Source organism: Etheostoma spectabile, chromosome 19 (genome assembly GCF_008692095.1).
Source record: "Etheostoma spectabile isolate EspeVRDwgs_2016 chromosome 19, UIUC_Espe_1.0, whole genome shotgun sequence".
Classification (NCBI taxonomy): domain Eukaryota; kingdom Metazoa; phylum Chordata; class Actinopteri; order Perciformes; family Percidae; genus Etheostoma; species Etheostoma spectabile.
This window is the reverse complement of record NC_045751.1, coordinates 14,436,725-14,450,953: the sequence shown is the minus strand read 5'-3', so window position 1 is coordinate 14,450,953 and position 14,229 is coordinate 14,436,725. Positions and strand designations below refer to the sequence as shown.

At 44.0% G+C, this 14,229-nt stretch overlaps 1 protein-coding gene across 7 annotated transcripts in view; it reads right to left on the bottom strand.

Moving 5' to 3' along the window:
- pcdh7b (protocadherin 7b) overlaps positions 1-12,340 on the bottom strand; it is a 107,760-nt gene extending 95,420 nt beyond the window's left edge. For 2 of the 7 annotated variants that reach the window (XM_032499234.1, XM_032499237.1), the window contains exon 1: positions 7,864-12,337. In XM_032499234.1, the coding sequence (XP_032355125.1) occupies positions 7,864-10,938 (3,075 nt within the window). In that variant the 5' untranslated portion in view covers positions 10,939-12,337. Of the gene's footprint in view, positions 1-7,863 lie in introns of all 7 variants that reach the window. The other 5 variants (XM_032499239.1, XM_032499236.1, XM_032499238.1 and 2 more) reach the window with 4 other exon arrangements.
- Between the last annotated feature and the right edge of the window lie 1,889 nt (positions 12,341-14,229).

The following is a 14,229-nucleotide window of genomic DNA, read 5'->3' as shown; positions in this document are numbered from 1 at the left end:
ATATCCAAGTATAAATCTAGAAATTACTATATTATGGGACCTTTAAAACCATATTTTCCATTAAAGTAGTTAAATATGCTGCTTTATCGCCACTTGTTTGTAGTGCAGTTTATATGACAATATTTAAGCGTCAAATTTCCACATTTACAGAACTGGAAGCAACACATGTTTAGCAATTCTGCTTGATAACAGACTTAAACAAATAGTTTTCTGTGCAAATAGTTGATCTAGTTACAGGTCGAAATATTACCAAAATATAGTAATTCAAGCATTAAAAAAGGTGGATTCATCTCAGCGTACCTGACTGTAACCATTTTATTCAGTTTGTCCTTTAAAGGATGTCTGGCGGATTCTTTGTACTCCCTTTCTCGATAACATTAAAACATTTAGCGAGCAGTGGATAAGATGCACAAAAACTTTAAAAATGTTTTATGAGAATAAAATAACATGTACAGTAGAAGGTATTTGTACTGGCAACTGTCATCATCTGCCTCACGGGGATCACAAACTATAACACGGCTGTCACCTTATTCACGTCACGAGCTAAAAGAGAAAGTACAACGAGAAAGAGGTAAATTGAAAAATTTGTATTAAAAAAAAAAAAAATTAAAAGCTGTTTCATTGCGGTGTTCATGTTTCATTGGATTTGATAGAAGCTACCCAGAGAGGCCGCTCGTAACTCCAGCTGCCCCGTGACCTTCATTCTTCGGCAGACTATTCCAGCCTCTGACAAGAGTTATCGCGCCTGGCTAATAGCCTGCTCTCTGCCAGGTTAGTCTCATCGATAGAGGGGCTTCTCCTGCTAATGAATATTTCAGCTTTTCTTGCACACATCTACATACAGTAGCTTAATACAAGTGGCTGAAATACACGTTATAAGTCACAGCAGCAGTGTAGAACAAATAGCTCGATTGGAGCAAAGGACTTCCCGGTGCCTTGCTCGAGGGCACTCACGGTTACTGAGAGTCACATCATCTGCCCAGACTACTCATGCTTGTTGTGTTTTTTTTTTTTTTTAGATAAAGTATTGCTCTCGCCTTCAGGCTCCATCTGCCTCTGTAGGCATGTGTGTAGAGAGTAATAACCAGACACACATACAAATCTAATGAACTGCATTCCTTGGGTAAACACAGCAGCACTCAAACACACACACACACAGGATATTGAAACCCTCTCAGGCATGTCGCCATGCGTGTGCCTGGCGTGCAGGATGATGGAGAGGCTGAACTGTGGAGGCCTCTACAGCCCTCACAGGATACACACAGACACACACACATATTCGTACTGTACACCCACACACTTTATCACACCCTTACACATGCACACACGCATCCACACAGTGAGTGTACCTGCTGAGTACACATGCACAAACTTTCACACGGGTCCCCCCAGGCTTTGATGGATGGTCGGTGAGTGCTCTACCTCCTGTTTCATACACATATAATCTCATTTGGGGGGCCACATAATGGGAGCTGCACCAAAACAGGGCTAATAGAAGCAGTCAAGCTGTCCTATTTCTCCCCTTCCTAGTCTATCCATTCTAGTCATATCCATTATGCTTTGCTGCTTAGCAAATATGTATGACTGTAGCCTGTTAATAAAAAGCTAAATCCTTTGTACAAAAGCTTTCGGATGCATTATTTAACCCAGACAATTCTTAATGTGTTTTATGCATTCAGGAGACCTCAGCACATTTTAATATTTTAACACTTTCCCAATACAAAAGAGGAAGGTTAAACGGTGGAAGTGTGTGGGAAGAGAAGCAGAACCGGTGCTGGTCTGTCAGAGCCTTAAAAAGAATCAATGTGAACCTGAACCCAGGGTGAAGGTTGTACCTATTAAATACGCTTTAATTACACCTTTGAACTTGTTAACTTTTCCTGGCAACATCTTCCTACTTAGCAGATTTTTTTTTTTTTTAAGTATAAATTATTATAAATTATTATCCAGTCCAGTCTTTCCTCAATGTTTCACTTAAAGTGTCTTCCTCACCTGTGAGCTCTTGCAGGAGCTTAACAGTTGGCTAAGCAAAATGTGGCACTTAGGGGTAAATCACGGACCAACGTGTCAAGCTTTCATGGCTCGCATTTTCATTTTCACGAAGGCCGCGTGTGACAACACGGCTGGATGCTGGATGGGGTTTAAATCGCTGCCTCCTGACGGGGGGGCCACGGACCCTGCTGGCAGTTCCCTTGACACCCTGGACCCATGTGAGCAACACTGACAGGGAGTGATTCATCTGATTCATCACTGCGTTCCCTCCACAGTGAGGGATGGACGGAGAGCGAGAGGGAGGCACGCACGCACGACAAGACGTGAACAGAAACTTTGCTCATGACAGAATCTGGAAAAAAAGGCCAAATGCTAAGAGCCCTCTGCCACCTGTTTGAATCAACATCAAGAGAACACATGGCCAGTGACCTTTTCTGCAACGACGACAACAACAACAACATCATTACGGCTCTGACTCCGCCAGACATTTTTTTTATGCAATTTTGATGAGGTACAGTGTCACAGTAAAACAAAACACTAATGTTTTGCCTATTAGCCTCACAAACAACAAGGCTTACGTCTGATCCGTGTTGAGATCCAGAGAACTATTCCCCAGGGCTGTACAGTGGTAGAGCTAAGCCATGTTCTCATTTAGTTGCTTCTGGCTTCTGCAGTCGATACAAGAGGACAGCTATAGAGAAAACAACAAGGCTAGCATAGCATATCATAGACCTTGGGAGCCTTGTGAAAAGTCAATTTACTTTACAAACTCCTCCTAACAATTGCCTTGAAAAACAAGTCTGTAATACGGCGGGTGTGCAATGATTGATAGTGCCACAGGAAAGGCAAATCTGCAAAAATGAATCGGCTTTATCCTGGTGAGCCCTATCTAATGTGATCGCTGCCGAGTATGAAATGAAATTCCATTTTCGATGACATCAAATTGAAGCGGCGAGAAGAAGGTGGCATCCCCGACGCTGCCACTTACAATCAGCAGCGTGGAGAGCAATCAAGGTGGCATGCGGCTTAAATTCCTTGTCTTTTTCTTCACTCACAGCCCCTTTTCTCTGAATTTTGGCATCTTATCATGACAAATGTTGGCGAAAGAGTTGGGGCTTCTTCAATCATGGGTACTTATTCTCATGTGAAGACAACTGAGCTCACTTGGCTCTTGTATATAGAGAAGGGAGTGGGAGACAAAGAAAGAGAAATGAAGCAACCCTTCTTGTGGTTTCCCCTATAGAAACCGAAAACCTCAGGATTTAGATATTATGCAGAGTAATATAGCATGAACCATCTATAGCATTCTCTTTCTATATTCCTCTCTCAGTCCCCACCATTTGTGCCGGTGTATCAGGCAGGTTTAATCCTTAGATTAGTAATTGCCTTAGAGCGAGCGCATTCAAATCACCAAACCGAATTATACCAGAAAATGCTGCCCGCTGCAATTTCATGAGTATTACCGTGCACTCTCACTCCTTCCATTTTCCTATCAGAACATAAACAACAAAAGCCCGAGAAGCCTAAGATTGAATTAAGCTGTAATAGATCCAAAACAATTTCGATAAAATTAGCCACAGTCTGCGGTACGCAGCACCACACTAAAGGGCAAGCGCTAATAATAATGTGGCAATAAACAAACCAGCTCGTTGCACATAATCTCATTTCTTCCTTAATGCAAGATTTCCAGATTGTGTTTTTCTCACCTTTGACACTTTATCCTGAAATTTTATGTAGTGACTATAACACTGTTTTCACATGTTGATCGGTTAATGTGATAAGGAACAGATTGCTTACAGTACATGCATTTGCTCCTGATTGTCCAAAGTCAGATTTGAGGATAACGAAGAAAAGTTTCTACTTTCTCTGCTCTCTCTCTCTCCAAAAAAAATGAAGCTGACTTGTATCAGCGATCATGGAGGATGGGGGATGACCCATAAAGCTCCTGTGGAAACACTTATCAAGTGATTACCTCATTGAGCTCCAATGAGTGGCTGACTACAAAAGATAAAATCATGCGAGAGCCATCAGGGGAGTTAAGTGGTGATGGCTGCCAAAGAAAAATAAACAAAGGTCTGGACAATGGTGGCATGATTGCGTGATCCTATGCACAGGTGTTCATATAAAACTGAAGAGACCTGAAATTCTGCTTCACTGGGGCTTTGTGAGCTTCAATTAGGTCAGCTGTGGCTTTCCGTTGGTGTTTATGCAGCTACATTTAATAAGTTAAAACAAATGAGGCCCTGAGGCAAAGTACTGCATTTCCATATTGTTTTCCTGATCTGCCTGGAGCCTGAAGGGCAATCACATCCTATGTTTTGGCTACAAACACCATCCAGGTGACCTCCATTTGCATGGTGATATTGTTGGCCCTCTGTCAGTGTGGCGGAGGGAGGAATTGCCCTATGCAAATCAGATGCTTCTGGGCTGTAATCGGCCGGTGCTGGAAAGGTTGCGGCTACAATAAAGGCACAGGAGAAACAGCTGGCCAGAGCATGGGTGTGGAACACTGGAGGCTGGGTTAAGGACAATGTCCAGTTATGCTTGCTGCATCTGTCCCGAGGCAGGTTGACCTGGTATGAGAGTGTGGACCGGGCGTTTGCCTGCCCTGAGGCGCTACGCTGCGAGAGCACAGAATACAAGCTGCTGTGGCTCACTATTGATTAAAAGTGATCCACCTGGGCACCAGTGGCGCTTTGAAGTGCAATGATAAAACAAAATCCGATGGCTTGTGCTAATTCGAAGGCTAAGTAATGTCATTCCTCACTACATTACAGTTGGACGGCATTATTTTCTGGCACTGGATTGAACAGAAGCTACTGCCAGAAGTAATAAAGTTAAGTGTTCTGTTAAGTGCACATGCTTCTCATCAGTCTTTAGATTCTATGATTGCACACAGATGTGTCAAGAGCCAAGTCTAATGCAGCCACGAAGCAAAAAACAGGAGAAAAAAAAACTGTGAATAACATAAGTTGCAATCAATGGAGTTACAGGAAGAGATGAAATGACAAGTCTGTTGACCCTCCTGTTCAAGTCCTCATCAGATGCTGGGTGACATGCTGGCTTTCCCCTCGCAGTTAGATCAGCTTAATGACTGAGAAAAAAAAAACGACTCGCCTCACCGATTAACTCCCTCAGTTGCTTGGTTACCTGTGCAGTTATTGTGAGATCAGGTAGACGAGGAGAGAGAAAGACGGAACCCGATACCTCAGAGATTACAGTCAATGGTCAGCACTATTCTCTCTCTCCCTCTGCCTCCCCCCTCCTCTTCTTTCTCTCTATCTTTCCAGCCAACCCTCCGAGTCCCTTGTGAAACAGTAGGGCCCATTCTCTATTCCCCTAACAGGGCCGTCTTTCTTGTGCCTCTCTCGACCTCTTCCCACAGACGGACAAAAAGAGAGGGAGTGGTAAAAGAGAGGGGTTTGTGGGCGAGGGAGTGTATGCGCACACACAATGAAAACTCCTTATCACTTATTAATCTTAACCATACTAAAACAGGTTTAGCCTCGTTTGTGGACAAATGTGTTACAATTTAAATATAACCTCTAAATCTCAAGATGGTTAAACAAAAATATAACAAAAATCATTATGTCACGGGTATTCATTGACAGTACTATTTTTTTACCATTAATCCAGACCTGGCACAAAGAGTTTCCTTTACTGTGGAATGCAAGCGTCCTCGAGTGTTTTATGTCTTTAAACTGTAGTGGCACTTGAATATTTCTAGATGCGGCGTCTCTAAAATCAAGAGCACCGCTTCGCTACTTAATCTAATACAAAGGTGGCTGGTTAATGCCATAATTGGAGCACATGAACGCACACCTTCTCTTCAATTAGCTCTCTTTTGCAGCCATTAAATTACACCTGATTCACCCCCGACAGATTGTCTCTACAGTGAGTATTTACTGAGCCCATGGGATATAAAAGGCCATTTGAATACCTGCTAGCTATTGTATATTAAATACTTAACAGGCTACACTACACAATAAACATGGATAATATTGCCCAGTAGACCAGTAAACACTTTATTCACAATTACAATTTAAATATCCAAACTTAAGGCTCAAAAATCACTACAAAATACTCTTTGTGCATTATGGATTTTCCCATGACAGTGTCTTCTAACAAACGCGCTGTCCATAAAAGCTACCACAGCATTAATGTAGAGAGTAAATAAATAATTATATAAGTGGAGCATAGTGACACACAATACATGCTGCTGCTGCAGCAGCAGCAAATAGAGTGCCCTTTTAATTATGCAGGAGACATCCAAAAGCAACAGCACTCCTCACACTCTGGGAAGCAGCTCAGCGAATACACCATATTAGAAGCTGTTAGAGACCGAGCAGGGGAGGAGAAGGGATAGAAGTAAAAGGGGAATGCAATGATTTCAGAAGAGTAATAGCAGGAAGGAGGGGAGAGGGATATAGAGAGATGAGAGTGGAGATTTAAAAAGAAACCACTGCAAGATAAAAGGCAAGGCAGAGAGCACCATTGTAAAGGGTATGGTGTAGCAGAGGCTGAAAAAATGGAAAACAGAGAGGAAACAAGGCAAGGCATGCAAGGATGTACTGCACAGGGCCAAAGGAGAGTATGAGGAGAAACTGTTGGCATAGAATATAAAAATGTGAACGACGACATATATCTAGAGGAAAAGAAAGTGGAGAAACAGAAACAGATATTGAGAGAAAGAGTAAGATTCCAGCTGAGAGAAAACAGCACTCCAGAATCCTAAAGGAGTATTGCTGACACCAGGTAAAGGTACGATCAATTATTCATCAGGCTGCCATAGAAAACACATAAAACAATAGTGTTCTTTTTTTCTGACTAAAGCAAATCAGGAGAGTTCATTATGTATTAACTTAGTTTCCTGCTGTTGTTGCACATCACAGCGGAAAAAATAGCCCAAAAATATCAAGACTAAACTAATAAAAGCCCACATTTGAATATCATATCATGCAACCTACACCTTTTTTCTCCCAGCACTGCAAATGAAAGTTACTGGGAGGAAAAAGGAAACAAGAAGGGAGGAAAGACTAGCTGGAGGGTGGGAGAGAGTGGAATAAAAGCAGGTAGAAGATGGCAGACATTTATATACGAGGAAACAGATGAAGGGAGTAAAAGAAGCAGAGGCACAATATGGGAGGTGGTATAAAAAACGTCCAATTTCACTGCTAGGTCAATAAATTGATGCAGTCCCCAAAGTGCAGAAGAATGTTAGTATGACCTACTGGCCAGATGTTCCTATTGAAGTCGTGACCGTAAAACTGACTCACAAAAACTCTAAAAAAAACCCGAAAAAAAACCTTGTTTGTGCTGAATTTACCCTACATCTACCTTTTTTCTCCCTCTTTCACAAGAAGACAAGGCAGCCTTGTCACAGACACACGGGCAGGGCAGGGCTTGACATGGCTAAAAGGGAGCGTAGCCGGCCTCTGGCACGCTCCCCTCTGGGATACAATAACTGCAAACCAAACCCTTATGTGAGCTGTCTACAACACTCCGACCCATAGTTGCTAAGGTTAGTAGATGTGACACCGCAGACGGAAAAGGCAGCCTCAACACATGGCGTGATGAAAGGGAAGAAGTTGGACGGGTTTGGTCGAGTGGTAACGATACCCCCTTCGTAAGCTAATCTAAACCTTTCTCTTCCCTTTCAATATTACATGTGAATGGCACTCCAAACCAAAACAGATCAATACCGCTAACTTGACACACATTAGCACCATAAAGGCAACAAGACTACTGAGACTAGCCCTGTCAGAAAGCATTATGGTAGAGAGAACACTAAGAGGAAGAAACAGAAGACATTTAAGAGTGGTGGAGGGAAGAAGGAAAACAAAAAAAGAGCATAGAAACGTGTCTTCTTACCTGTTTGTTGTACTTGTTGATGGTTTGACTGCTGTATTCAGAGCAGTGGTCAGATCCAAGGGAAATGTTATCTCCGGTGCCAACAAAGGTGTTGGCAGGGGGCAGGTCCTGAACTGCCTGGTGCTTTTTTCCAGCTGTCGGAGACTGCGGGTGAAGCTGGACAGTAGGGAGCGGTGAACTGGACTTGTAGTGCCGAGCCAGATCTGGGCTCCCTGGTCCTCCGTTGACTGACCGGTAGCGTCCCATGCCAGGACTGTCCGACAGCTTCTCGTTGACGCCATCGTAGCGCTGCCCGTTGGGTTTGGAGGCCTCTACGGTGACGATACTGCTATAGAGTGGCTGTTTGGACTTTTGTTTCTTCCTATCTTTTTTGGGCTTCTTGGACTTATCATGCTGCTGTGGCGTGAAGAAGTCTTCGTGATCCTTCTTGCCGGCCTCGTAGCCGTTCTTATTCTTGGGACGGCAGTAACGGGCCATGACGACGACTAGAATAATGAGGATAACCGTCATGATGCCAGAAACTACTCCAATGACGATGCTTAGCCGCTGTTTGCTTAGATCATAGTTGGGGTCCCCGGCAATGTTGGTGTTCAGAGACGTGCTCAGACTCTTAGCCACCTGGGTGTCCACAACTGTGGAATTGGAAAGTGTCTCATTGACATACACGTGAACTAGTGTCGTGGTGCTCTGTGAAGGCTGACCCTTGTCGTTTACCTGGACCACTAGTCTGTGGAGGCCATAGTGCTTCTGCTCCAACTTCCCCACCAGTGAAATGACCCCAGTGCCCCCATCAATCTCAAACAGCTTAAAGGGGTTTCCCCCAATGATGCTGTAGTTCAAGTCGGCGTTGATGCCAGTGTCGGCATCAGTGGCTATGACAGTCCTGACTACTGTTCTGATGTTGCTGGAGGGAGGAAGAAGAGTGTAGGAGCTGTTTATTGGGAAAGTGACTGTTGGTGCATTGTCATTATCATCCATTATTAAGAGTGAAACTGTGGCGGTGGCGGATCTGGGTGGATCACCACCGTCCACAGCCTTGACACGGAATGTGTATGTGGTTTTTTGCTCTCGGTCAAACGACAGACTGGAGAAAATAGTCCCTGTGTCATTCTCAATGGAAAAGATGTCCTCCTCTTCCTCAATGAAAAGACTCATCTCTGCATTATGGCCTTTATCTGCATCAATGACTGTGACCATGCCAACTGGGCTGTTTGGCTCAAGGTTTTCTTTAATGTAGAAAGTGAACACATCCTGCATGAACTTTGGATCATTGTCATTTTTGTCTGCCACAAGGACAACCACTGTTGCTGAACCCTGTAGAGTGTTTATGCCCTTATCTTTGGCTATCACTTTGAATTCGTAGCGCTCCGTTTGCTCTCTATCCAGAATGGTGTTTACTCGGATGTCTCCACTGTCTGCGTCAATAGAGAAAATCCCATTTACTGATGAGTCTAGGGAATAGGCTATTTCAGCATTCTTCCCACTATCTGCATCGATGGCTGCTACTGTTGTCACCCGTTCACCAGGGGCATTGCTTTCTGGAAACGACACCTCTACTACATTCTGGCTGAAGATAGGAGGGTTGTCGTTAGTGTCGCCCACTTTGACGATAAGAGAGTTATTACTTGCCAGACTGGGGCTTCCAGAGTCCACAGCCACTATGACCACATTGTACTCCTGTGTGGCCTCATAGTCCAGCGTTGCAGACGTGTGGAGGAAATATTTCTTTTTATTCTGCTCACCCTCCATCTCGCTGGCTGGTTTGAGCTGAAAGGGAACATCCCCTACCACTGTGCAGGTCACAATGCCGTTTTCCCCCTGGTCACGGTCTGACACCTGAACTAAGGCAATGGGTGTGTCCACCACTACGTCCTCGGCCACGTTGGCTATGCCATCTTTTAAGAAAATGCGTCCAATTTTCCTTATCTCTATAGCAGGAACGTTGTCATTTTCATCCTTAATGTTCAACACCACAGTGGCCTTGTCCATTTTTGGTGGTTGGCCCCGGTCACGGGCCATTACTGTGAACCTAAGCTGGCTCACTTCTTCACGGTCGATGCGGTGCAACACACTCAGCCACCCTGTGCTTTCATCCAACCTCAGCAGTCTCCTTACTGACTCTGTGGCTGCCCCAAACACATACTCTATTTGACCATTAACCCCCACGTCTGCATCAGCCGCTTTGAGCTGCAGTATGGGGGCACCAGGGGAGCTGTTTTCTGGTAGGTCAGCTTCATACACACTCTTCTCAAATCGAGGGCTGTTGTCATTCACATCAGTGATCATCACCCTAAGAATGGCCTGGGAGGAGCGCGGGGGATCACCTCCATCCCTAACACGGAGTGTGAGCTCATAGGAGTCTCTCTGTTCCCTGTCAAGGGCCCCTTTAATGATGAGTTGAGGCTGCTTCTCTCCATCAGTAGTGTCAGCAACTTGCAGTTCAAAGACGCTGCTCCTGCTTGCTCCTTCCTCAAATCTCCTCTTCCCCGAGAATGAATCCCCAGAAGAGCCCAAGCGCCTTGAGTTTTCCCCATTGTCCTGGATAAGCTCATATCGCTCTATTCCATTTCTGCCAAAATCTCTGTCTGTGGCTGTGGGGAGCAGATAAAGCGTTCCAATGGGTCTGTTTTCCTCCACAGACAGTGTCAGGACAGGCGAGGGGAAAGACGGTGTGTTATCATTTATATCTAATATGATTACTTTTCCCTCAAAGAGGTCAACCCAGCTTTGGGCTGGTCCAATCACTGACACCTCAAAATCTATAAAACACTCGTTTTCATCAAATATCATTTGGCACTGCTGTAATTTTTCACGGTCTATGCGCCTCTCATTGGTGGCGAGCTCACCTGTTATGTTGTCTATTTTTAAAAAATCAGAGCCTGACTCTAGCGTGAATGTCACCTCGCCGGACCCGGCAACAATGCCCAGGTCGCCGGCTACGTTCCCTACTCTGACATCGGCGGGTCCCTCCTCAGCCAAACGGTACCGGAGCACTTGCTTGGCAGCGGGCTGATGCACAAGCTGCAGGATGAGCATGCTATAGTACAAATAGTCCACTGCACCAGTAGTCCTCATTGTTCTCCCGTGAAAAAATGTCCACTTAGATTTGAAAATGTCGACACAAAAAAAAAATTCTATCACTACCGGAGAGTCTGACTATGGAAAAAAAAAAATCGTTTTCATAAAGAGCAAAGCCTTCTGCTGCGGGATGCGCGAGACTTCCTACATCGCTCCTGCTGCAGTGCAAAGCAGCAAGTGCACGGACTCTCGTCTGTTCTCTGCTTCCCCTCCTCCAGCACCGAATGTTAGTTGCTCTTTCCTTGTAATAGTAATTTTAAAAAAACGCAATGATATTAAAAAGTCGTCAGAGAGGCACCGTGCGCTCCCACAAATATTGGAATTGCATGCGCGTAAAAGCCAAAATGTTACAGGCTAGTCCGAACATCACCGGATCACCAGAAAGTGAATTCAGTCCATATACCGCCGTTTTACTCACAGTTTCAGGTTAGAATCTCCTTTTTTTTGGGTGAGGCAGCAATATTCCTCTCTCCGGCGATATGTCCATATGTCAGTGGATCGTGTAAATGCCCGCGCAGTTTCCAAAACTCATCTGGCAGCGAGGGTTGACTGCAGGAAGCCTGACAACTCTCCGATCTTGAGGATGTGAATATGAAATAAATTACCTGTCCGACTGCCTACTCTGCTCTCTTCCTCCAAGTCACTTGCAGCCTGCAGGCAGAACAGTTCTTCCCTTTTGCAACTCTACAATGCCAAAGGTTGCATTAAGAAAGAAAAATCAAAACAATTAAAAATGTATATCCGACGCAGTTTATTTCGGAAACGTTGGTTGAATTCCTCAGTGTGTCCGGCACATTCAGCCTGTTCCCTCACCTGCAGACGCGCCGCATGTGTTTGGCAGCCCCTATCTGCAGCACTGTGAGAGGGATTCACAAATGATATTGCAGTCTCTCTCTCTCTTCTCCTCTCTCTCTCTCTTTCTTTCTCTCTCCCCCCCTCCTCCAGCAGCGCGCAAGTAAACAGGGTCGGACTTGGTCTTGATCGCCGGGTCCAGATACCAGTAGACAATATTTGACGAAAGGGGGACAGAGGAAGGAGATGCCTTAATATTGGGTCATTTTTATCGGTGTTGTCTCGATTCGAGGCTCGGCACAGTTAGGATGCTTTCTATATATGCTCCTGTGGGCAATATGACGAGATATTTAAAAAAAAAACTTACAAATTGATATATATATATTTTGAATTGTCATTGATTATAAAGTATTCTACATTAAAATAAGCAGTATATAATGACGTTATTTCATTGTCTGTGCAGTGTGGTGTGGTGCGGGGATGTTTGCTTTGCCGCAAGAGATCCCTTGTCGAAAAAACGCAAATTCAAAGCAGAACTTTTACGCACTGTTTGGTTGACGCAAGTTCTGTTTAAAATATGATATAAAAATAGTTCCAAATCCCTGTCCAGCAGCGGACGACACGACAGAGCCGCTGCAGGACGGGCGAGACGGGACGGGGCTGTCTGTGTGCGCAGCGCTGTCTGTGGTTTCCCTGTGGTTACTCATATGAATGTGTGTGGTCGCCAGTGGCTGTGCTCTCCGGCGCTGCGGGCTCAGTGTCTTCGCCTGAGCGCTGTTCAGTCCACTCAGCATCCAGGCATCCGAGACAGTGGTTATGAACTGATGTTGCTTAAAGACGAATAAGGACAGAAATCCCTCCTGAGTGGCCCTTCAGACCATCCTAACAAGGGTTTCTTGTTCGGCCACTGCGCAAACCCAACTCCCTGTGTAAGATTAGGGTGCGCGGTGTGTGTCCTACCAGCTGCCATCCAAGTAGTACTTGTGATGCAGTGTTCAACAAACATTCATGTCATGCTGGCGGTCACATTGGCGACAATTGTGCTTACATTCTCCCAGGGGTGCACTGTGTAATGGAGGAAAATGAGAGAGATTTATGTGCTTGCGTGGATTTATATCTCCTACAGCATATATGCGCTTTGCACTGCTGTGTAAGTGCGGGAAAAAAAAGGAAGAAACTTGTGCTTGAATTCGGGTGCGTGCGTATCTCCTCAATAACTTGGAATTGAGGATGTTTTAATATAGGAGAGTGCGGCACTGTGTCTGATATTATACAGGGGAACAGTGAGGGGCAGAGTGGGACAGAGGGAGGGAAGGACGGGAGGGAAAGAGGCAGCCAGTCTCAGCAGCTGCATCTTTCTCAGACGGTTGTCTGAATTCCAGCAGTGGCTTTATCCTTGCTTACTAGCGCCCTCTATCGTCACATTACAATCAACCCCCCTCAAAAGACTGGAGTGGAAGTAAGTCAGATAGAGGGTAAATCCACTCATGATTACTCTGTGGACGTGTTATTTTAATCCGTTAGTTAAATTTCGCTCAAAAGAATCTCTGTCTTGTACAATTTCCATACACCATAATGGTTCATTATAGGTAGGCTACATGTTTTAAAATATGATTCAGAAGAATAAGAAGTAGCAGGCATTTATGATTCATTCTTACAGTAATGGTTGATTAGTTTAAGGGCACATGTTTTTAAATATGACTCAGAAGTTGTAGGCCTATATGAATGTAGGAAGGCAGTTTCAATGATTGCAGATTAAAACATTTTCATCATAGGTAAGTTGCTTTATATTCTCTAAATGACATAGATACTGTATGTGTTGTTGTCAAATGTCATGTACTTTAGCCAACATTGTTATATTATAATTCATGGGGAACACGATTGAATAGCCACTAAAATCAATTGAATTAAAAAATCTTCCAGTTTGGGACAATATAGATGTTGGTTTACCCATGCCGATGGATTGTCAGTGTTATTTTTACATAATTGCTAAGTTTTACCCAAGCTTTAATATTGTTATTCTGACCCAGTGTTAGACATAATACACTTGTTTAACCTTAGAACTGTTACAAATGTATATTAAACTGTCCAAAACAATGTGCATATGACATTAAAACTATAAAACAATAACAAATGGTGGCAAGCAAGTTTAAAAATTGCTAGAGTAGATTACAACTGTTTTCAACAAATAGTTTGGTAAATTTGGTCAGTTTTAACTCAGTGATTTTTAGTGTGTAAATTTTCTAAAATAAATGGAACACAGTCACATGGATAGCCTACTCTTATTGGACATTTAAATGAACCCTAAAGGCAATTAAAAATTAAAATCAAAACGTCCAAAAACTCACATTAAATGCTTCTTTCTCTACTGCCTCACATGCAACAGTTGCTATGAATCCACTGCATCAAACGAGACTGACAAGAAGGAACAACTCAGCGTCCCAAGGCCTTTCTGAATCATCACGTACAATGTGGAACTGAGCTGGTAGGCGATTC